The sequence below is a fragment of the Prionailurus bengalensis genome, chromosome B4 (assembly GCF_016509475.1).
Source record: "Prionailurus bengalensis isolate Pbe53 chromosome B4, Fcat_Pben_1.1_paternal_pri, whole genome shotgun sequence".
Classification (NCBI taxonomy): Eukaryota; Metazoa; Chordata; class Mammalia; order Carnivora; family Felidae; genus Prionailurus; species Prionailurus bengalensis.
In genome coordinates, this window is record NC_057358.1 from 95,898,966 (window position 1) to 95,921,802 (window position 22,837).

The following is a 22,837-nucleotide window of genomic DNA, read 5'->3' on the forward strand; positions in this document are numbered from 1 at the left end:
CTGAGAACAAACTGAGGGTTGATGGGGGGTGGGAGGGAGGAGAGGGTGGGTGATGGGTATTGAGGAGGGCACCTTTTGGGATGAGCACTGGGTGTTGTATGGAAACCAATTTGTCAATAAATTTCAGAAAAAAATAAAATAAAATAAAATAAAATAAAAAAAGAAATATGAAGCCATTCTTTGTCTCTAGAGAAAGTGGAAAATTTTCTTTTCTCACCCATATGTGAATGATAAAAACGAAGCCAAAAGTGCCTAAACCCATATTCAGTTCATGGTGCTCTCTGCTTCTATTGGATGCACAGAATAAAGAAGTATTTGCAAAAGAAATCAGCAGCTATGTTGTGAATGCTTTCTGTTTTAATTGCACTCCAAAGTGCTGTAAACTCTTTCATTATTTTGTCTCCCACTAGGATATCTTAAACAAAAACAGAATTTTCTGATTAACTTACTGGAGACTTGTGGAGATAACTTGTGCTCGTTTTGTCATTTAAAAGTAATTAAACAGAAGTTCTTTAGTTTAGGGAGAGATCAGGACTTAAGTGATTTCTAAATTATATTTTTGGTATTTTACTTGTAGAAGTAGTTCAAAAATTAAATTGCTGGGAGGTAGTTCAGGAGTAGCTTTAAAATTTATCATTAGCAAAGTTCATATAAGTTCTGTTTTCTGAAACCAGTTATATAAAACTTTGGAGAAAGTTTGCCACTGTTTAATGGAGGAAAACCATCTGAGTATCTCTTATCCTCTACTCCAATTTTCCAGTTGTTTTAGGAAGACAACATTTTAATAGTTTCACTCTTTGGTTAGAAAGCATAGAAGGACTATTCAACACTTATAGAGTAATATATCACGTACAAAGTTTAGACATCAATGAAGTCTATTATCTGAATCTTACCATCATTCACATTTATCACTCAATTAGTGAGTGACTTAGAAAACATTTCTGTGAAGGTAAAATTCTATAATATATTAAAACTACTTGGAAAAGTATAAAATAATATAGAAATGTAAAATTTTAATACTCAAGTAAATTATGTAAAATATGGAATTCAAGCTATAATTTTACCAATTCCTTAACAGATAAGTGAAATGTGAGATCTTCCTAAAACTTGACTTTTCTCATAAGGAACAATGGGGCACCTGGGTGGCTAAGTTCGTTGAGTGTCTGACTCTTGATTTCCGCTCCGGTCATGATCTGATGAACCATGAGATCAAGCACCACTTAGGGCTCTGCACTGTCAGCCTGCTTGGAATTAATTCTCTCCTTCTCTCTCTCTCTGCCCCTCCCCTGGTTGAGCCCTCTCTCTCGCTCTCTCTCTCTCTCAAAATAAATAAATAAACTTAAAAAAAAAAGGAACCAATACATTTGACACTCTTGATTTATGAAATGTTAGTTGAATTCAAGTTTAATAATGAAATTACTTCAGTAAAACTATTAGGATACAAGTGACATAATTATATTCCTTAGTAAACAGAATCTCAGCCATGATAAGAAAAGTGTAAGTTTTATGACCTCAAAAGTATTTTCGTGTCTTATTTGTATACACACTCATATTTATATATATATATATATATGAAAGTATTACAAATACCTTCATATTTTTAATCCTCAAACACCTTATCTACCAGATGATATTATTCTATTCTCATTATACATGTAAATGACAAATGGTCAGGGAGAGTAAATGGTTTGCTCTCAGAGACTTAAAACATAGGCCTTATCAAGGGTACCTGGGTGGCTCAGTCAGTGGGTGTCTGACTTCAGCTCAGGTCATGATCTCACAGCTGGTGGGTTCGTGCCCCACATCGGGCTCTGTGCTGACAGCTCAGAGCCTGGAGCCTGCTTCAGATTCTGTGTCTCTGTCTCTCTCTGCCCCTTTCCTGCTAGCACTCTGTCTATGTCTCTCTCTCAGAAATAAGTAAACATTAAAAAAAAATTTTTTTTTAACTTAAGACTTCTCTCCAAGCTCATTGCAGCCTCAGGTTGTGAAAATACTCCAGAGGAAGCAATTTAGGATAGCACAGGCGTGTGGGTGAGTGTGTGCTGCCTTACTGTGCAGCACCAGTATCACCTGGAAGTTTGCTAGAAACGCAGGTTCTCTGGCTCCTACCCAGACCTACGGAACCAGAAACTTTGAGGGTGAGGCCCAGCAGGCTGTGCTTTAACAAGCCTTCCAATGGATTCTGATGAACCCTGAAGTCTGAGAACCACTGGCGCGGATTTTTTTTCCCCATTTTATTTTCTGGTTAACTAAAAAAATGTCACATCCAGTACAATCCCACTATATTGTTAGCTTTGAGAAGGAGTCTATCAATTCATACAAAAAGGGTCAGCCTTCATTGAACGCTTACCACGCAGCAGGTATTGTTCTGTGTACCTTCACCCATCGGATCATAACAGTAAGCCCTGGGGGTGGGCAGTATCACTGGTCACCGAGAAGTTGAGAACTTGGACGATTTCCCTGAGGCCACACTGCTAGGGGCAGGGAAGGGGTAGACAGATTGGAGAACCCATACTCTTACCCATACTTTAATCATGCCATATACCGTACAACCTGAGAATTTGTACATTCACCAAATACGCCTCAAGGTAATGCTGCAAGGTGTCGTAGAAAGTGCATTGAGTCTGGAGTCAGACACACCTAGGGTTGGGTCCCCAACCAGTCATCTAATGGAAAGAAACTTCCATTGTGGAGGTGAAGGAACCAGACAAACTGTTTCAGAGATCCAGATATAGGTTTGTGACCTAATAAGTAGAGGCATTTCTGTAAAATGGCTGCTTTCTTAAAATTAGGTCTTCTGCCTTTGGCTTACATAGACCACGAAATACTGGGAGAACGGATGCAAAATTATTGCCTTATAAATATTTATGAATAAAATAGCAAAATATGAGGAATGGGATTTTTTTCCATGCTATTTCCCTACTAACAATGATAGATATTTGTTTCTTTGTTGCCAGCTGCTTCTGTTCTGTAGTCATGTTCTGAAAAGAACAGTTGAACCCAGGCAAGCAAAAGCTCAATACTTCACAAAAAGAATTTAATTTATATTAAAATATGGCTACACAAGAAAGAAGATCTTGAATAGCTTCCTGCTGTATCCATATTTCCATTTTGTCTAATTTATACAGTCCTCGGAGTGGTCCTTTAAAAACATAAATAAAACAAGTGTTGGTGAGGATATGGAGAAAAAGGAACCCTCTTGCACTGTTGGTGGGAATGCCAACAGTATAGCCACCGTGGAAAACAGTATGGAGGTTCCTCAGAAAATTAAAAATAGGACTACCATGTGATCCAATAATTTCATTATGAGTATTTACCCAAAGATAACAAAAACACTAATTCAAAAAGATACACGCACCCCTGTGTTTATTGCAGCATTAGATACAATAGCCAAATTATGGGAGCAACCTAAGTATTCATCAATAGAGAAGTGGATAAAGGGTGTGTGCATGCGTGCGTGCGTGCGTGCGTGCGTGTGAATATTATGCAGCCATGAAAAGGATGAGATCTGCCATTTGAGACCATATGGATAGACTTAGAGAGTATTATCTAAGTGAAATAAATAAGACTCGGAAAGACAAATACCATGATTCTACTCATAAGTGGAATCTCAAAAAAGTGAATAAACAAAAAAAAAAAAATACAGATTCAGACCTATAAATACAGAAGACAAACTGATGGTTGCCAGAGGGGAGAAGGATGGGGGTGTGAGCCAAATCAATGAAGGGAAGTGGGAGATAAGGTCTTCCAGTTATGGGATGAATAAGTCACAGGAATATAAGGCACAATACATTCAGTGATCTTGTGATAGCAATGTATAGGGATAGAAGGTTGCTACACTTGTGGCAAACATAGCATAATGTATAAACCTGTCAAATCTGTAAGTTGTACAGTTGAAACTAATGTTACATTGGACATCAACTGTATTCAAATTTTTAAAAAAAGAAAAACATAAATAAGATCATGTCATTTCCCTATAAACCCTTCAACAAGAGTTTCTTACACACTTAAAATAAAGCCTCATTGTGGCCTGCAAGTCCTCCATGAGACAGCTTCAGTCTCTCCCAACCTCTTGCTCTCACTCTCTCCTCCTCACAAGTGATCTTTTGCTACTCCTTGAACAAATCAAGCGAGCTCTGGCCTCAGGGCCTTTGCACTTACTCCTCCCTCTTCTCAGAAACTCTTCCCAGATGTTCACAGGATTTGCTCCATGACTCCATTCTGGTCTCCACTCAAGTATCAACTCCTAAGAAAGATCTTCCCTGACCACCTTTAAAATAAAAATCTCAACCCTTGTATCCATCTATCCCAAATCCATATTTTGTTTTTTATTCATAGTACCTACCATTTGCCTGATGGTATATACTCACCCATTAATTTTTAATTATCTTTCATTCCACATAGGAATTCAAGCTCCCCAAGGGCCAAGGCTTTGTCTGATGCTCTACTGTTTCCCTGACACTTACAACAGAGCCTGGCAGTGCTGTGGCCAGTTATTATTGATTACTGTTAACTTTCTTTAACATTTTTCTTCATTTGTTTTCACGTGCAGTATGCTGCAGAATAATCACCTAAGACAGGTACCGGCGGGAGCACTGCAGAATTTGCGAAGCCTTCAGTCCCTGTAAGTACAGTTAAAATTGCAAAATGTTCTCAGGACCAATATGGGAAGGAGCAATGAAATGTCCAAATGACCATTTTCATCAACTCCTTGGTTGGGGACCCTAGCTAAACAAGTTGTGAGTGAATGAGACTTTTCATTATGGCAACAACCCTTTGAATCTTCATTAAACAATAGGGGGTGGGGGGGAGCAGTGTTGGAGTTCAGATTTTCAGATCAGACACTCAATCATAGCACCTGCAGTGAAAAGCCTCTTATATATGCTGGTATCACAGGACAGAATCTTGCGGATCCAGGATCTTGTCCTGCATTCTCCTGTAGTATTTTGTTCCTGAGTTCAAATCAGAAATAATGCTTTCTCCTCTTGTCTAGAAAAATCTAGATAAGATTAGCATCTTCAATTTATTCCATTTCTAGATGATCTGAGCTGACTTGTAATGAAACTTTTGCTGAGTCAAGGGAAGGAAAAATAAGATGAAAACAGAGAGAGAAGCAAGCCATACGAGACTCTTAAATACAGAGAACAAACTGAGGGTTGCTGGAGGGGAGGAGGGGCTAAATGGGTGATGAGCATTAAGGAGGGCAGTTGTTAGGATGAGCACTGGGTGTTATATGTAAGTAATGAATCACTGGGTTCTACTCCTGAAACCAAGACTACACTGTATGTTAACTAACTTGAATTTAAATGAATTTTTAAAATGACTTAATCTTTAAGGTTCTGTATATACATCAGGGGTCCTCAAATCAGTGAGCTAAGATCTTACGGTATATCTTAAAGTCTCACTGCACAGCTTCCCCATCACCACACCCAAACATACAAACATACTCGCAAACAATCCCACTGACACACAGACACATACAGACACATGAACATACACAGCACTGGGGTTATTGTTCCTTATTCTGAGTATACAAGTTTTCTATCAGGAGTTTCTACTCTTCATTGACTTAGAATCTCTGCACAAAAAGAACTTTCATACCAGCTGGATGTTTTAGAGCTTGTGTTGTAAGCAAGTGTTTGCAGTGACTGTTTGGCAAGACTGTGCCGTGAGTAGGTGGTCAGTAAATCTTCATCTCCTGAGAATGTGTAAGTGCTCGCAATATATCGCATGATTTCCAATATATGCATGTGTAATATGTGCTTCTATCTTACTTACACTGAAAGTCCTCATCTGTCAAACAAAATACTGGTTTCTGGTCTGGAATGATGAGGGAGATGCATTTAAAAAGCAGGTAAATATTGCAGACTCTAGTTGAAAAGTATCTTAAAGAATCCATCGGTTAATAGCTACATAGCATTTGCTTAATGCCTTTTACTGAGGTGATACAAGAGGAGGAGAAACATGAGATTGAAGATGATACTTTCCTCCTTTGATCTTTTTTTGTTGTGGTTGTTCTTTTAATGAAAGCAAATCTGTGCTTGAGACCATTTTAAGCTTTGTAGTCCAGTCAAACAAAGTGACTTCCTAGGTTTTCACGAGCCTATAGATAAACAAGCCCACAAGGGCCCCTTTGTGGCATGGCGATAGGTCTGTTGCATTTTCAGGGGCTCCTTAATGACATCACAGTATCACTCCTCCTTTGTTGCACGAGCATTTTCCTGAAGGAAAGAAGCAGCCAGAAGGCAAAACACTCTCAAGTTGGGTTGTCTGCGTCAGGGCACGGGGTCTAGTGGCCGCATTTAAAAACGAGATAATAGCAATAGCCAATAGGAACTTTAAACAGCTGTGAGGCAGGCAGAAGATAGAAGGATAAGAGTCGGTAACCAAAAGCCCCTATCAGCTGAAAGAAGATCACAGACAGAACACCCAGCAAAGTGAACTCTTTGAGAAAGAGAAAACCATGAATCTTTTGTTCACTTGAACTGGGCGGTGCCTCCCTGATAAAGGTGTTCAGATTTGGTTTCTTACCGTCTGGAGATTCACTGTTCACCAGGTGTCTCTTGCCTTATGGTTTCTGATTCACAAACACAATTGTGTTTGAAACCTTATAAGTATGTGTTCCCTGTGAAAAAGCCAAGGGTTAACTTTCTAGTATGATGTTTATCGCATCCAGATAGATACTCGGCCCCCGGTGCATGCTGAATTTTATCCGCTGACTGTGTAATGTTTGTCCAGCGGTCCCTTTGCCCGGAGCGCAGACAGGCCCATGTGAGGCGCTGAATGTTGGCACTGTGTGCTACCGCGCCACATTTTCTCATGGTTTTTTGTGCTGCTTTGATACAAGAGTTAAGATTGGACAAAAAGTGTTATAAACATAGACTCTAACCACCAACCGCACAGACACTGTATTGTACCAGCTGAAGGAGCCCCTATGGGGTGTGTGGGTTTGGGCCACGGTGAACCCTTGTAAAGTTTTGCCGTCGTCCCAGACTGGAGATGTTTAATGGTACTTCTCCCGCTTCCTTCATGCGGTTCCAAAAATGAAACCATCAGGTTTTGTTTTGTTTTTTAAATGTTTATTTATTTTTGAGAGAGTGCGTGCGCGCAAGTGGGGGAGGGGCAGAAAGAAAGGGGGACAGAGGATCCGAAGCAGGCTCTGTGCTCGCAGCAGAAAGCCTGACACGGGGCTCAAACCCACAAACTCTGAGATCGTGACCTGAGCCAAAGTCAGAAGTTTAACTGAGCCACCCAGGCGCCCCAAAAGCATCCGTTTTGAGACTAGTGATCATTACATGATTGCATTACATGAATGCATTACATGAATGCAAACATGCATTCCTCTTCCAGTCTCCATTCATTTTCCATGCTTTCAGGCCACTTCTGTATCAGTACAAGTAACAAAGAGGATGAGACCTGCCTCATCGTCCATGCTGCCCACACCTGGGAGGCTTCCACTCCATCTCTCGGCTTTTCTTGCACTATAATCAACTTTTAGACTATCACTCGGCCCTTTTTCTAATGTTTCCTCTTTTTTTCTGTCCCTGGAATTCACTGTTTGTCTTCACTTTGTTATTTTCCTTGTCTTACACATTCGCTCTCTAAGCTGCACTCCAACCTCCACAGGAGCTGTGAGTGCATCACCGCCCTACATGCCTGGCCTTGTAATCTCCAAAGGGGATTTCTCAACCCTGGCTGCAAAGAAGAATCATCTGGACAGGCCCAAAGCCCAAGGCTGCACTCTCTGAGTGTTTTCTAACTGGTTCCATTATACCGTTAAGTGCTTCTTAACCGAACGTTGGGAAAACTCGTGTCAGGCAGCACTTCTTCAGATGTTCTGCAAATATTCCCCTGAGCTATTTTCAAACCTGAAATAATCACATAATCCATACTTTGCATTCCAGTGTGAACTAAAAAGGTACTCGGAATATGAAATAAAAGTCTGGGATTGCATTGTTTGTGTTTAATTGAAACAGCTCATACATACCTGCCTATTAAGTCTACTGACGATCTGGGGCAGATAAAGACAGGAGGCCACATGCTGTGTGGATAGCACACCCTACTATCCGAATGTGTTTGTCACGGCACCAACACTTCCCAGATATACAGGACAGGATGTTGGGCCTCATCTCTGACTTGATCAAAAACTTCATTTCAACAAAATCCTCTGGGGATTTGTATGGCCAACACATTTGAGAAATTAAATGTTTTATTGTGCTATGACACAGACAAGTGGTCTACCAACCAAGTGGCTGATAAGTACTGAAATAGATCCAGTATACTTTGCCCCACCATATAGACTTGGCTTCATTGAATATAGTTTAAGAAACTTAATACATTAAAATTGGTCACATTGCTGTGAGGAAGCAACAAATTGTACTCACATTTCAAGAGATGTAATTTTCATTTATGTTACATAAACAAAAGATATTTGGCCTTGTTCATAATGAAAACACATAGGTACGTTTGTGTTCTTTTAACTTTCTCCTGATGTTTACAAATTGCTTGTCTAAAGAATAAGAGGTCAAGCCCATGTGCCAGAGCCCAATAGCCCAGAGCCTGCCCCTGTACAATATGTACATTTGCTTCTGACATGGTAATGACTGCCCAGACACCAGTTGGATTTTTTGTAATGTAATCAAATATAACTTAATTTCCTTTCTGTTTTTTTGGAAGGGAATAGGAAATGTAATCAGAATTCACAATGAGTTGTATTTCACCAAGAAACTTTTGGCATTATAGACATTTGAGGACTAGGTTCAGATTACAATGATTTGATGGAAACTCAAAACTTAACCCTCCCCTGACCTCATACCTTTGTATCTGTAGCTAAGAAATCGATCTATGGGGGAAAAAAATTGTTACTTCATTTGTTGATAGTCATCAATGACGTTCAGTCATCTCACTGTCATTAGTGAAGTTCAAGGTGATCAAAGAGAATGACATATTCATCTTTGTCCAGTTAACCAGAGTATTATTTAATACATGTTGGTTTTCATTTCAAGTTCCCACTAGAGAAACAAATTGGGTTGGAACATAGAAAATAAAAGAATCAGACATATCTTTGGTATTGTCTCTAGTCTCCAATTAGAACACCAATTGGTGTTCATCTTCAGGGTGTAACACATTGTTTTAAAACCTAAAAAGAACATGTAATTCTTGCCTGGAACGTGATCAGCCTGTGCATCTTGTGATAGCAGCTTCAGGGCTACCGACTCCTCTGCCCCTGAGCCCTGTGAAATGTTAATAATGTCACCCAGACTCTTCGTGGTAAGGTTTTCTGATAATAGTCCTCAAAGAGAGTAAGTAAGAGAAAGAGATGAGGAGGAGAGGCAGGGCTCATAGTGCTGGGCAGAAAATAAGGCAAGCCTAGAACCAGCCCCAGTTTTCTCCCATGAACATCCAGGAGCCTATTCAGTTTCAGACCTTGGGTAAAGAATGGGAAGGAAGTAACAAAAGACAAGGAGGTGTAAGCAGACAAAAAAAAAGTAGAGTGAGCTAACCAAGAGAATAAGATTAAAAGATCAAAGAGGTTAAACACACACACACACACACACACACACACACACACAATGGTTTTAGTATTAGTGACATTATTCTTCCCACTAAAATAGTCTCCAGAAAGAGAAATTACAAGCTTACACAATAAAAATGTATGTTCAATAAATAAAATTTTGGTTTAGTTTGGTTTTTTTCACCAAAGTGCCAGCATAGCAGGTACGTCTTGGGATGGAGGTGGACTTCGGTGTTCCAGAGGCCAAGGGTTTTGTCTAGTGCACCATTAGGAGGTCATTTCATAGAACCACGTGCAAACCAGCACCCAATGCATTGTTATGAGTTTTCCTTGTCTCCCTCCCCCGTTAAACAGCAGGAGAAAACTATTTTCAAAGGTAAAGCCCTTTCTACACAGTGTCTATAGCAAGAGAGAACTCAAATTGGAGTGCAGTCCTCAGAATCATGTATGGAAAAAAAATGTGGATACGTAATGCAAGACCCCATGTACAAACCATTCTTACATCAGGCGATTAAAATCGTACATGTGACAGTCACATCAGATAGGTAAATAACTAAAAGAGAGCATAGATGTTATAAATGAGAAGTAGAATACCACTTTTCTCAGTCTTGTGATGTGAAATGAAGGTTACCTTTGGAAGTGGGTTAAACTCTTTGGAGAAGCTAAAGGGATGGCACCAATGGAAGGTACACTGTTTGTAAAAAGGCACATAAAGAGGGGTGCCTGGGTGGCTCAGTCGGTTAAGCATCCGACTCTTGATTTCGGCTCAGGTCATGATCTCACGGTTCATGAGTTCGAGGCCTGAGTCAGACTCTGTGCTGACAGTGTGGAGCCTGCTTGGGATTCTCTCTCTCATCCTCTCTCTTTGCCCTTCTCCCTCTCAAAATAAATAAATAAACTTAAAAAGAAAGAAAGAAAGAAAGAAAGAAAGAAAGAAAGAAAGAAAGAAAGAAAGAAAGAAAGAAAGAAAGAAAGAAAGAAAGAAAGAAAGAAAGAAAGAAAGAAAGAAAGAAAGAAAAGAAAGAAAGAAAGAAGCAATAAAGCATGGGAACACTGCCCGGACAAAATCAGAAACACCCATGGTGTTTAAACCCACATGGTTATCAAAGCAGCAGCAGCTGTTTATGAAGCACCTTCTTCATTCCACTCATCCTCAGACAAGGAGGAGTCACATGAGGTAGGAGCTGAAATTACCCCTTCCTTAGTGATGATGAAGCAGAAAGCTCAAAGATGTTAAATGACCTTCTCAAGGTCATATGGCTTGTAATGGAGTCAGTCTAGAAGTGAGTCTGGGATACGAACTCTGGTCTTCCTAGCACCAAAATCTGCCCATTTTACCACCACGCTCTCTCCCCTCCCTCCAAAATCTACTTCAGAGAATGGGCACACAGCAGGATGCACTAATGTGAGGGAAAGGAGCTTGACAGAATCACATCTTACTTCCAGACCTATGTTGTGAAGGTTTACAAGAAGAAAGAAATGTACAAAAAGAAGAAATTTCTGGAGGACAGAAATAAATAAGTTGAAGAAGAGAAGAGAACAATATTATTAATGTGTGGGCCAGTCTGCTTTTTTTAGTGTTTCCCTGTGCTTTTGGTTGTCTGTTCCCTCATTACCTGTGAGGTAGAATTTGCCTCCACTTTCCTGATAAGGCAACTATAGGTGAGAAAAGAGTATCTTGTCCCTATTGCAAAGGTGAAAGTTGATCAGACAATGACAGGAGGGAAGAACATTCCAGACAGAGGGAACTACTTGTGCACTGCCTTGTAGTGGAGGTGGCTGGAGGCAAAGCTAGTACATCAAGAAGCAGAAACAAGCTCCTTGTGGCTGAAGCAGGAAGAGTCCTGTGTCACTAAGCTCTTCTTGTGCAAGAAGTACAAGAAGAGCTTAGTGGGACAGGTGGGGTCAGACGCCTTGAAAGCCATTTGGGACATGCCAAGGATTTTAGCCTTTATTGTGAAGTCAATGGGAATCCACTGGAGGATAAAAGGCAGGGAAGGGCATGATTTGATCTGTGTTACTGAAATAGTCTAGGAGAGAAAGGAGAACTTTGTCAGGATGGGGGCAGTGGAGATGGTGAAGGGGAAATGGATTTGAGAACTATTTAGATGAAATTACCAGTGTTTGGTAAGGAACTGGCGATGAAGAATGATGGAGTAAGAGATGTCAGGATGATTCCTAAATTTCTGGTTTATAACCATGTGCTTAAGGAAGCCCATCACTGAGAACAAGAAACACCGGCAAAAAGCAATGTTTGGGGACAATGGAGGTGAACGATAATGAGTTTGGTCTTGAACATGTGTGTTTGTGGAGGAACAACTGAGTAGAAATGTCACAAAGACAGCCTGAAATCCAGATCTGGATCTCAAAAAAGAGTAAAATTTAGGTTAGACCCTCCTACCATGCATTTGCCTTCACCTAACACCTCCTTGTAATGATTTGGTTGTCTGACTACACTTTAGGAAACATGCTGCGTAAAGGTTGGATCAACATGCTTAGAAAACAGGCTCATGTCTGCCTGGTTTACTTACTGTTAGATCTCAAGCACCAGGAACAGTACCTGCAAAAACACACACTCCAGAAATATTTATTGAACTGAACTAAAGCCTCAAACCCTAAGTGATGTCCTAAACATCTGCTTGGGATCAGCTCATCTCTCCCAGTTTGACTGTATCCCACATTCCCTGATATCTCTGGCTCCAAACTCTTATCTCTGTGCCTGGCTTTTTCTACCTGCCCTTCCTAAACTGAGAGTTGGACCCCAGTGGTTCCTTCAGGGATTTTGGAGTTGATCTGTCTACAAGATTTAGCTTTCTATTGTCTTAGCTGAGGACTCTCCACTTAAAGAATTCCAGGGCTCAAGGCAAACTAGTGGTTGCCAGAGGGCAGGTGGGAGTGGGGTGGGAGGGGATAAGCAAAGTAGGTGAAGGAGACACAGAGGGGCAAACTTGCAGTTATAAAATAAATAAGTCACAGAGATGGAAAGTACAGTATAGGGAATGCAATCAGTAATGTCATAATGACAGTAGTATGGTGACAGTTGGTGACTACCCTTACCGTGGTGAGCACTGAGCGACACCTAATAACACTGTCTGTCAACTATATTTTAATAATGTTTTTTTTAAGGGCCCCTGGGTGGCTCAGTCGGTTAAGCAGCCAACTTCCTCAGGTCATGATCTCACAGTCTGGGAGTTTGAGCCCCGCATCCGACTCTGTGCTGACAGCTCAGAGCCTGGAGCCTGTTTCAGGTTCTGTGTCTCCCTCTCTCTGACCCTCCCCTGTTCATGCTCTGTCTCTCTCTGTCTCAAAAACAAATAAACGTTAAAAAAATTTTTTTAATAATTTTTTTTTTAAAGTGTAGGGTTTGGGGAAGAACCATAATGCTAAGTCTTGGAGGGTTGATGAGGTTCGGATAGGCAGGAAGTAGGGGATGCTTATGAATACAAGGCTCAGAAGTACTGTGGGAGGGAGCTAAATAGGGACAAGTTGACTAGGACAGAGAAATAGGAGAATAGCGTGGCCAGTGAAGGCAGATGGTGAACTTTGAATATCAGATGGGAAGTTGGGGTTGGAAGGGACGGTAATGTGGCAGAACCATGGATTCCTAACAGGGGAATGACATAGAGCATGGTTTGAGGGAGATTAATCTGGCAGCAGCCTACAGGATTAATTGAAGAGATAAGAGATCAAAGGCGAAAGGCCCAGCTCAGAGACTGTTGCAGTAATGCAGGTGTTAAGAGATAAGAGACTTAACTAGACAGTGGAAGTGGAGAGTTTTGGAGATAAAGATAAATGGAGAGGACTTGGTGAATGATTGGCTGGAAGGCAATGGAAGATTCAAAAAGGACCCCCAGATTTCAAACCCTGATGGTACCCGAGAGACTAATGGGGCCCTTGACCCCCCCCACCCCAAAAAAAGTCTTTGTTTTCTATGGAGAAAAATGAAACTGGAGAAGTTAATGCTTGTGTTACTCGTCTCCTCGTTACAAAATTCACAGCAGCAATGACCTCTGAGAAAGGGAGCAACATACTGTAAATTGACTCTAAGATATTTCTCACTGGAGTCATGCACTCTCCAACAATGCCAGAAAGACAGGTTTGGTTCTGTTAGGCACTTCATCTAGCTGTTAGTCAAGCCAACCGACTAGTCTCTAAATTATTGCTCTTCAGTGAGCCTGTCGGTTTTATCTCTCCCCAAGCTGCAGAGATGAAAAAACTTTTTTACCTTTTCAGAAGTAAGTTTAAAGAGATCATTTTTCTTCCTGGTTTGCATTAAGTTTACCAATGAATAAGATGAAGAACAGAAAGGTAGAAGCATAAATTCCCATTATATAAATTCATACATTTAATGTCTTCCTAGGATATAAATGGGAAATTTCATAAAAAGGTAGAATCCCACATTGTGGTTACTCCATCAATATTAAATAACAATAAATAACAATAAAAATGACTCATTATTATGAAGAATTCATATAAATCAGCATTACTTTAGTCCATAAGAGTTCATATAGATAAAATTGTATCCCAATAGTATTATTATAATGATCTGACAAATTCAATTCCAGTGATCCACTGGTTTTGGTGCAATAAAATTTCCAGGCAGTAAATTTCACTGTAATAAATATTTTAGAGACCTTGTCAAATTGTATTCTATATAAGCTTGGAAATCCATAATTCTCATTTCATAGCAAAGTAAGATAATAATGGGAAATGCTTTCATTTCTTAAAATGTTATAAATGAGCTAAATGATTGTGCTCTTTTGACTATTCATGAATTATTCAAAATGGCCTCAAAAAATGTACAAATGTATGTACAAGTGAGTTTGTCATTTTTTTTAACTTACAAAGAAAAAAATGCTCATCCAAATATAAAATAGAAATGTCAGTGATGAAAATGCTATGCTTCGGCTTCTTTTTAATATATTTTTTAAATTTTTTATTTATTTTTATATTTTTTAATTTTTATTTAATCTATTTTTTTTAATTTACACCCAAGTTAGCATATAGTGCAGCAATGATTTCAGGAGTAGATTCCTTAATGCCCTTTACCCATTTAGCCCATCCCTCCTCCCACACCTCCTCCGGTAACCCTCTGTTCTCCATATTTAAGAGTCTCTTAAGTTGTCCCCCTCCTTAAGTTGTCCCCTCCCTGTTTTTATATTATTTTTGCTTCTGTTCCTTTATGTTCATCTGTTTGGTCTCTTAAAATCCTCATATGAGTGAAGTCATATATTTGTCTTTCTCTGACTGACTAATTTCACTTAGCATAATACCCTCTAGTTCCATCCATGTTGTTGCAAATGGCAAGATTTCATTCTTTTTGATTGCTGAGTAATACTCCATTGTATATATATACCACATCTTCTTTATCCATTCATCTGTCAGTGGACATTTGGGTTCTTTCCATACTTTGGCTATTGTTGATAGTGCTGCTATAAATATTGCGGTGCATGTGCCCTTTCGAAACAGCACACCTGTATCCTGTAGATAAATACCTAGTAGTACAATTGCTGGGTCGTAGGGTAGTTCTATTTTTAGTTTCTTGAGGAACCTCCATACTGTTTTCCAGAGTGGCTGCACCAGTTTGCATTCCCACCAGCAGTGTCAAAGAGATCCTCTTTCTCCATATCCTTGTCAACATCTGTTGTTGCCCGAGTTGTTAATGTTAGCCATTCTGACTGGTGAGGTGGTATCTCATTGGGCTTTGATTTGTATTTCCCTGATGATAAGTGATGTTGTGTATTTTTTCATGTGTCAGTTGGCCATCTGGATGTCTTTGGAGATGTGTCTATTCATGTCTTTTGCCCATTTCTTCACTGGATTATTGGTTTTTTGGGTGTTGAGTTTGATAAATTCTTTATAGATTTTGGATACTAATTAACCCTTTATCTCATATGTCGTTTGCAAATATCTTCTCCCATTCCGTCGTTTGCCTTTTAGTTTTGCTGATTGTTTCCTTCACTGTGCAGAAGGAGGTCCAATAGTTCATTTTTGCTTTTGTTTTCCTTGCCTCCGGAGATGTGTTGAGTAGGAAGTTGCTGCGGCCAAGGTCAAAGAGGGTTTTCCCTGCCTTCTCTTCGAGGATTTTGATGGCTTCCTGTCTTACATTTAGGTCTTTCATCTATTTTGAGTTTATTTTTGCATACGGTGTCAGAATGTGGTCCAAGTTCATTTTTCTGCATGTCGCTGTCCAGTTTTCCCAGCACCACTTGCTGAAGAGACGGTTTTCATTCCATTGAATATTCTTTCCTGCTTTGTCAAAGATTAGTTGGCCATACTTTTGTGGGTCCATTTTTGGGTTCTCTATTCTGTTCCATTGATCTGAGTGTCTGTTCTTGTGCCAGAAAATGCTATGCTTCGTAATTCTGTTCACTGGAAGAATCCCCAGGAACTATACTCTACCTGCAGCTGCAATATTCTTCACACCTTTGACTTCTTTTTTCTCAAGTCATCTATGTTAATAATTGACATCATTACAGTCATGTCAGATATGGAATTAGCCAAGATCTATGGCTTATCTTTTGACTAACGCTTTCTTCCTTGTAGTTAATGTCTTATCAAAGACATTCTCAAACAGAGATATAAGCCTGTGTGATACACTGGCAAGGTACCATATTTGAGATCTATGTAAAGGTCCTTTTTCTGGAAAAACAATAGCAAGAATGATCTCATAGCTTCTATAATCCGTACAATAATGCCATTTATAAATCAAAAATTCCTTCCAGAAGTATGGAACAGATTGGCCAAATGTTTCTTTTGAAAGAGAAAACTTATAAAACTAAGGTTTTACACATGAAAATATTATGGAAAAAAACTTTAGACAGAAGACAATAAAGTGAGTTGGGGTTTTTTCTTGGCCAGTGCCTGACATAAGTGATTTTTTTGCCTGTTACCTTCTAAGTCTTCATCACATAGGATACACTGATATTATAGAACTGCATTCACAGGTAACATGCAGTTTTGTTTTATTTTTAGTTTACATAATACTGGATGACATTCATCCCTGCTCTTGCATGGTCTCCATCTGCTCAGTTGCCCAGAATGGAACATGGAGTCACAGTAGCTTTCTTGCCTCCCCCTGTGGCCACAGCTGACAAGTCACCACATTCTGTTGAGCCCACTTATTTAGCGATCCTCCCACCGGGCCTTCCTGTCCATCTCCATACTTCTTTCAGGCCCTTATCTTTTCTCACCCTCATGACTACAACTGCCTTGGTCACTTACTTTCCCACCAGTCCATCTGCACAATGCTATCAGAGCGATCTTTCCACAGCACATGAGGTAGCCAGTCAGGAGACAGTATAGCTGCCCACCCCAGAGAAACATTTTGATGTAGATTCTGCAGATTATTTGGAAAACAATGGGACATTGCTCATAGGTAGATAACCCAGAAATCTTCTGAAAGTAGTTATCCAGACTCTAAGTGCTTACCTTCGACACTCGAGAGTATTGAAGCCGGTCAGGATCTGGATGATCCTGACGAGGTCCCACTGGTGAGGAGAGACAAATCCAGATCCACGAGGGACAGTCCCCTTGGCCAAGCAGTTTGCACAGCAGAATCCATTTGGTAGTTATGGAGTCCTCCAACCTCAAGCCCTCCCTCCAGAGAGGGAGTTATTGCAACATATGCCCCAAAGTCATGACAGAACCATTTCTCATCGGTTGTAGTTCTCTAAGTAACACTGCCCAGACTCATACTTGATGAAAATTATGTTCATGCACCAGATGATGTCCTCGTTTTCCTCAGCCATGTGAGCCTTGTGAGCCTTTTTGGACGTTTGCTGGCCTAACACAGAAGATGTGTGCATCTTCTTTTTTCTGTGTTGGGAGGCTACCTACGACTTTAATCCAAACATGCAGTGTAGCTACTGAATTTACATGTGAAGGATTATGGTGAGTGGAAAATCAGCAGTCCCGCCAGCCCATATGACCCCCCAAAATGTCAGTCTCCTTTAGAGAGATTTGAAATTACAAAGGATAAGTTAAAGAAACTTTTAGAGGAAGGGGAAGCACTTCCTAAATGTGAAGATTTTTCTCAAATAATAACACCTAACATTTGTAGAGTGCTTCACTGTTTACAAAACACTTCCACATATGTTTTCTCTAATTCCCATGGCAATTCTGTGACCTGTTATGATTCTGCTTTACAGATATGAAAGTTGACCCTCACAGAAATTAATCAGTGTGCCCCCAAATATCAAAATTAATAACTGACAGAGTCTTGACTCAATTTGTCTTAATTTTTCTAATTCAGTGCCCTTTCCAGTTTACCATATGTCTATTAAGTAACTAGTTGTTTGACATAAAAAGTAGCGTAGGGGCACCTGGATGGCTCAGTTGGTTAAGCTTCAGACTGTTGATGTTGGCTCAGGTCATGATCTTGCAGTTTGTGAGTTCAAGCTCCACATCAGGCTCTGTGCTGACAGTGTAGAGCCTGCTTAGTATTCTCTCTCCCCCTCTCTCTCTGCCCCTCCCCTGCTCATGCTATCTCTCAAAAATAAATAAATAAAACTTTAAAAAAAAAAAGAAAGTAGTGTAAAATTTTATCTATCAGATTGCTATAAGTTATACGTAACATAAGGAGCATAAAATGGGTGCCGTTTCCCTTAGAGTGATTACTTTTCTGAATGCATTTCAAGATCATAATTACGAAGTTTTATTTGTCTGAAAGGTAGTCAGGCCATTCCCATTGTTAAAGTGTTTGTTTGGCTACAGCTGTCTGCATCCAGGTTCTGTGCTACCTCTGTCACATTGCTGATAGATACTTAAGTGTCAAGATCATTGCTAGGAATTGTCTCTGAGAATGTGCTATCACATGTCACCACTTCTCCTTTGACTTTGGAGTGAAGATGTTCTAGTCAGTAATGTATCAGGAACAACGATTGGCCCTTTGTGATTACACGTGCGCACATACACATGTGCATGCACACGCATGTAATTGTAATACTGAAGACCGAAAAATGAGGATAACTTCTATTAAGTCTAACTGCAGATACCTCTTAATTATTTGTTATGGAAGATAAAAAAAGTAGCATTTTTCAGGATCAAAATTCACTGACAATGCAGTACTCCTTTTAACCAACTTTTGACTAAGGTAAAATTTGAGTTCACCTCTTTTACTCTGAATGGTTTCCATGGTCATAAAACAAAAACACAAACTGTTAACCAGGCTTAAGTAATAATAATTTAAAATCCTTAAGGAGAATTACAATTTACGAAGCTTTGTCATACCCCTTCCTTCATCATAAAGCAATCTTATAAAATAGAGGGGTGTTACCCCCATTTTATGGGTGTGAAGGCTGAGATCTGTTGACTTGGCCATGATCACACAGCTACTATGTATATACTGACTTAGATCTAAGATTTCTCATCCCAAATTCAGATTCTAAGCTGCCTACACGCACACACACACACCCTTTATGATTTGCATGAAATGGAAATGATAATAAAGAAACACTTAAGGGGTAGGGCCCCTGGGTGGCTCAGTTGGTTGAGCATCCGACTTCAGCTCAGGTCATGATCTCATGGTTTGTGAGTTCGAGCCCCACATTGTGCTCTCTGCTCTCAGCACAGAGCCCGCTTCAGACTCTCTCTCTCTCTCTCTCTCTCTCTCTCTCTCTCTCTCTCGCTCTCTCTGCCCTTCCCCCCTTCTCAAAAATAAATAAACATTAAAAAAAAAAAAAAGAAACATTTAAAGGGTGCCTGGGTGGCTCAGTCATTTGAGTGCCCGACTTCAGCTCAGGTCAGGCGATGATCTCACAGTTCTTGAGTTTGAGCCCGACATCGGGCTCGCTGCTGTCTGGGCAGAGCCCACTTCCGATCCTCTGACCCCGTCTCTCTCTGCCCCTCCCCCACTCACATTTTCTCTCTCTGTCTCTCTGTCTCTCAAATACACATTCAAAAAGAGAAACACTTAAAAAGTGGAGCTATATAATGCAGTTGTTTTTGTTGCTCCCGACAATATCATAAAACCACATTTTTATGTGTGTTTTTGTGTTCTCTGTAGTGATGTTTTTCTTATACAGCACTACTTAAATATGACATTTTCCAAGCCTATGCATAGACCATGCCAGCTGCCCCAAAAGACCAGACTGACATAATATGAGCTCTTTGTTTACTCAGTGAATAGGCACAACTTGTGCCCTGCCAGCTGCTTGGCCCACAGTCTTAACCTTGTTCTGTGAGAAACACCTGTATGAGTGGCTGGATAACTAATTCCATACTCCAGCCTTAGGATCTTCTGTTAAGATTAAATCAGATAAGGCCTCTGACTGTGAACAATATACCACTCTCTGGATTAGGTTTGGACCACTGAGGCCAGGTGGACATGGACTTCAAAACACTGCGTTCAGAGGGAGTGTGGTTTATTGGGAGCTTCTTACATGAAGAGACTATTGAGGCAGAGAAACGTTTTAGTGCTACTCTCAGGATACCCGAGTGTGGGGTCTGGGAGTATTAGTATGTGAAGTGTTAGGACTGGGCAGAATTGCCCCTGCCTTACTCAATTCATTAGGGATAGTAAATTGCTCTAAGATTACAGCATGGAGGCAGATTACATTCCTTTTTCGGGGGCGGGGTGGGGGGTGATTCATTAAAGACATTTATCCAGAGAAATGGGCTTATTGACATTGAAAACTGAGACCAAGGTCACTTCAAGTTCTAGCAGGAGCATTAACAGTAATTTAAATATCGAAGACAAGCCTGTGACTCAATGCTGAGAGAGCCTTTTCTGTAAAGGTATGTGGACGTTTGCATGAACCTTAAGATGACTCATCTTCAGGACTCTTGGAAGCCACTTGTTGATATCTAATGCATAAGCCACTGGCAATTATCAGACAATATGTCACCTAAAACGCGGAAGCTCACATTATTTCAATAAAGTCTTCCTTCTTTAATCGTTACAAAGAGTTTACATACGTGCTTTGCTTCTGGTTAAATAAAAACAATCACTTCCTCACCCCTGACGAAAAGTATACCTTATTTGAACCTGGGCCAGACATGTCCTCACCGGAGCAAGGGGGAAGAGGCAGTGTTGAGTTTTCGTAAACATTTCTGGTTCCCCATTGATAGAACCTGGAGATATTTATTTGGAACCTGTGTTTCTGCTGCCTGCAGTAATTGTTGCCCTCTTGGAAATGTAATTATGAGTGGGCCGTGACACCGAACTCTTCAAATTCGTTCCACGTGACCTGAACTCAGTTATTCTCAAAACTTGGTCCAGGGCCTTCTTGGTCCATCACTTGTTCCCATTCGGTCAGTAGAGGTAGGAGCTAGAGGACAAGTGAAGTGACTTATGTGACCAAAAGTGAGGAAGCCGCTTTCCAAAGAGATTAGCTCCCTACCACAGAGAATTCTCTGTTTCTAAATTGTTTAAATTTGGTTTGCAAGGGATTATTTCATGATCCTGGTGCGCTTCCTGCATCTGTTTAGTCTTAAATGCTTCCTAAAACATTTTTCAAAATCCATGCGTGATTTTCTAATCCTCCCTAATACATGGACTACTTAAAATGCAACTCCTCTTATTCTTTTTTTTAATCCTAGCTTTGGAAACAAATGTGTGAGCCTTAAGAACGGATGAGAAAAATGAGAGAGAGTCATCGGAAGCATTGCTGGGTGATGGTGGTTCTCTTGTTCGTGCACCTTACAGGAAATTTCAATTTCCAATAAGAAAAGTTCAGGCGTTGTCATCACAGCCTCTGCTTCTGTTGGGCAGGGGCGAAACAAATGCATTGCACTCCCTCTGCTGGCTCGGAAGCTGCTATCGCTCATTAACCAGATCTATATTTAGATGTAGTTCCCCATTTAAAAAAAAAAATGGTGTGTAGAAGAAAGAAGCAAAACCTGGGACAGCTGCTAATTTTACTATTCATTTAAAATGTCAGGAAAAACAAATATCTGCCCAATGGAAATGGTTAAATGAGCAAGAAAGCCAGCAGTTTTTAGGCTTTTCGGCATTGTACTAGGAAAAAAATAAAGGCTGCCTCTTCCCTCCCCAAGGCGTATCTCCAACAGCCTTTAAAAATTACTCCGTTCTTTTCCAATACTGAAATGATCTTTTCCCAGAGCTCAATGAGCAAATTAATAGAATAGTATGTTTCATATGTTTGAAACACTCCAGAGAAAGCAAAGGCACGGATTTGGCTCTGGGTGAGGGGGAAGAGAAAGGGTGTCTTTCTCCTGGTGTCAGAAAGGAAAACTAAAAGATCATCACACTGAAAGTCTATACCTCAGGGGAGGCCACTTTCGTGCCTGAAGCCATGTTACCCACAAGCCTGGAAGGGAATCATAGCTCCGTGGAATTTTATGGCCCAGCAGACCTAAGAAGGCATGGTTGTACTCATGAGTGAGGACAGCCTACCAGGAGAGCAAGACGTTCCAGATGTCAGGGCATCCTGGGGGCCCGAGCCCTGCTTCACTCAGGTTCAACAGCATATTGAGAGTTCTCCTGCAAGGCAGATCTTCTGGCCCGGTTTTGCCCTCTTTACCTTCTTGCTTCCTTTCTTCCCCAGGCGTCTGGATGCTAACCACATCAGCTACGTCCCCCCGAGCTGTTTCAGTGGCCTGCATTCCTTGAGGCACTTGTGGCTGGATGACAACGCCCTGACAGAAATCCCTGTCCAGGCTTTCAGAAGTTTATCAGCACTGCAGGCCATGACTTTGGCCTTGAACAAAATACACCACATACCAGACTATGCCTTTGGAAACCTCTCCAGCTTGGTAGTTCTGTAAGTTTATTGATTCCCCCCCCCCCCCGCCCCCGCTTTATACTTTTTAACTTTGGCCTTCAAGTGCCAGTCTTTCAAACCTTGAATAGGGACATTTTCAGGGAGGAAAACCCCCTGAACCCCTCCCCAAAATGACTCACAAATGTCCTAATTGTATAAAAGAATTCAACAGCTTTTAGCAAGCACCTGCTAAGTGCCAAGCACTGCAAGGCAAAGATAAACTATTACCTGTGTCTTCGGGAAGCCGATGAATATTGTTCAGGCAATCCTCACGCTGTACAGTTAGTCCAGTGACTGAAGTTAATAAAAACTCCTTATTTCTGGTAATAGTTTATTATTCAGGTCAAACTGAAATATGCCTTTATTACTTAATATTTTTTGAACCCCTACCAGGGGGGAGAGAAGTAACAACAAACCATTGACAGAGAGCTGTGCGTTTGTGGGGCTTTCTTCCTGATGAGTAAACCAAAATGATTCTCGAGTAAGTTTGAAAAATAATCAGTCTTCTTTAAGAGTGTAGTGATATATAAAAACATTTAAAAAATTTTTTTTAAAAACCGACTTCAGCTCAGGGCATGATCTCACAGTCTGTGAGTTC

At 40.5% G+C, this 22,837-nt stretch overlaps 1 protein-coding gene across 2 annotated transcripts in view; it reads left to right on the plus strand.

Annotated features, from left to right (window-relative positions):
* The window catches only part of LGR5 (leucine rich repeat containing G protein-coupled receptor 5), a 137,335-nt gene that overhangs the window by 87,126 nt on the left and 27,372 nt on the right, over window positions 1–22,837 (plus strand). For both annotated transcript variants that reach the window (XM_043565036.1, XM_043565035.1), the window contains exons 4-5: window positions 4,553–4,624; window positions 22,024–22,239. In XM_043565036.1, the coding sequence (XP_043420971.1) occupies window positions 4,553–4,624; window positions 22,024–22,239 (288 nt within the window). The remainder of the gene's footprint in view (window positions 1–4,552; window positions 4,625–22,023; window positions 22,240–22,837) is intronic.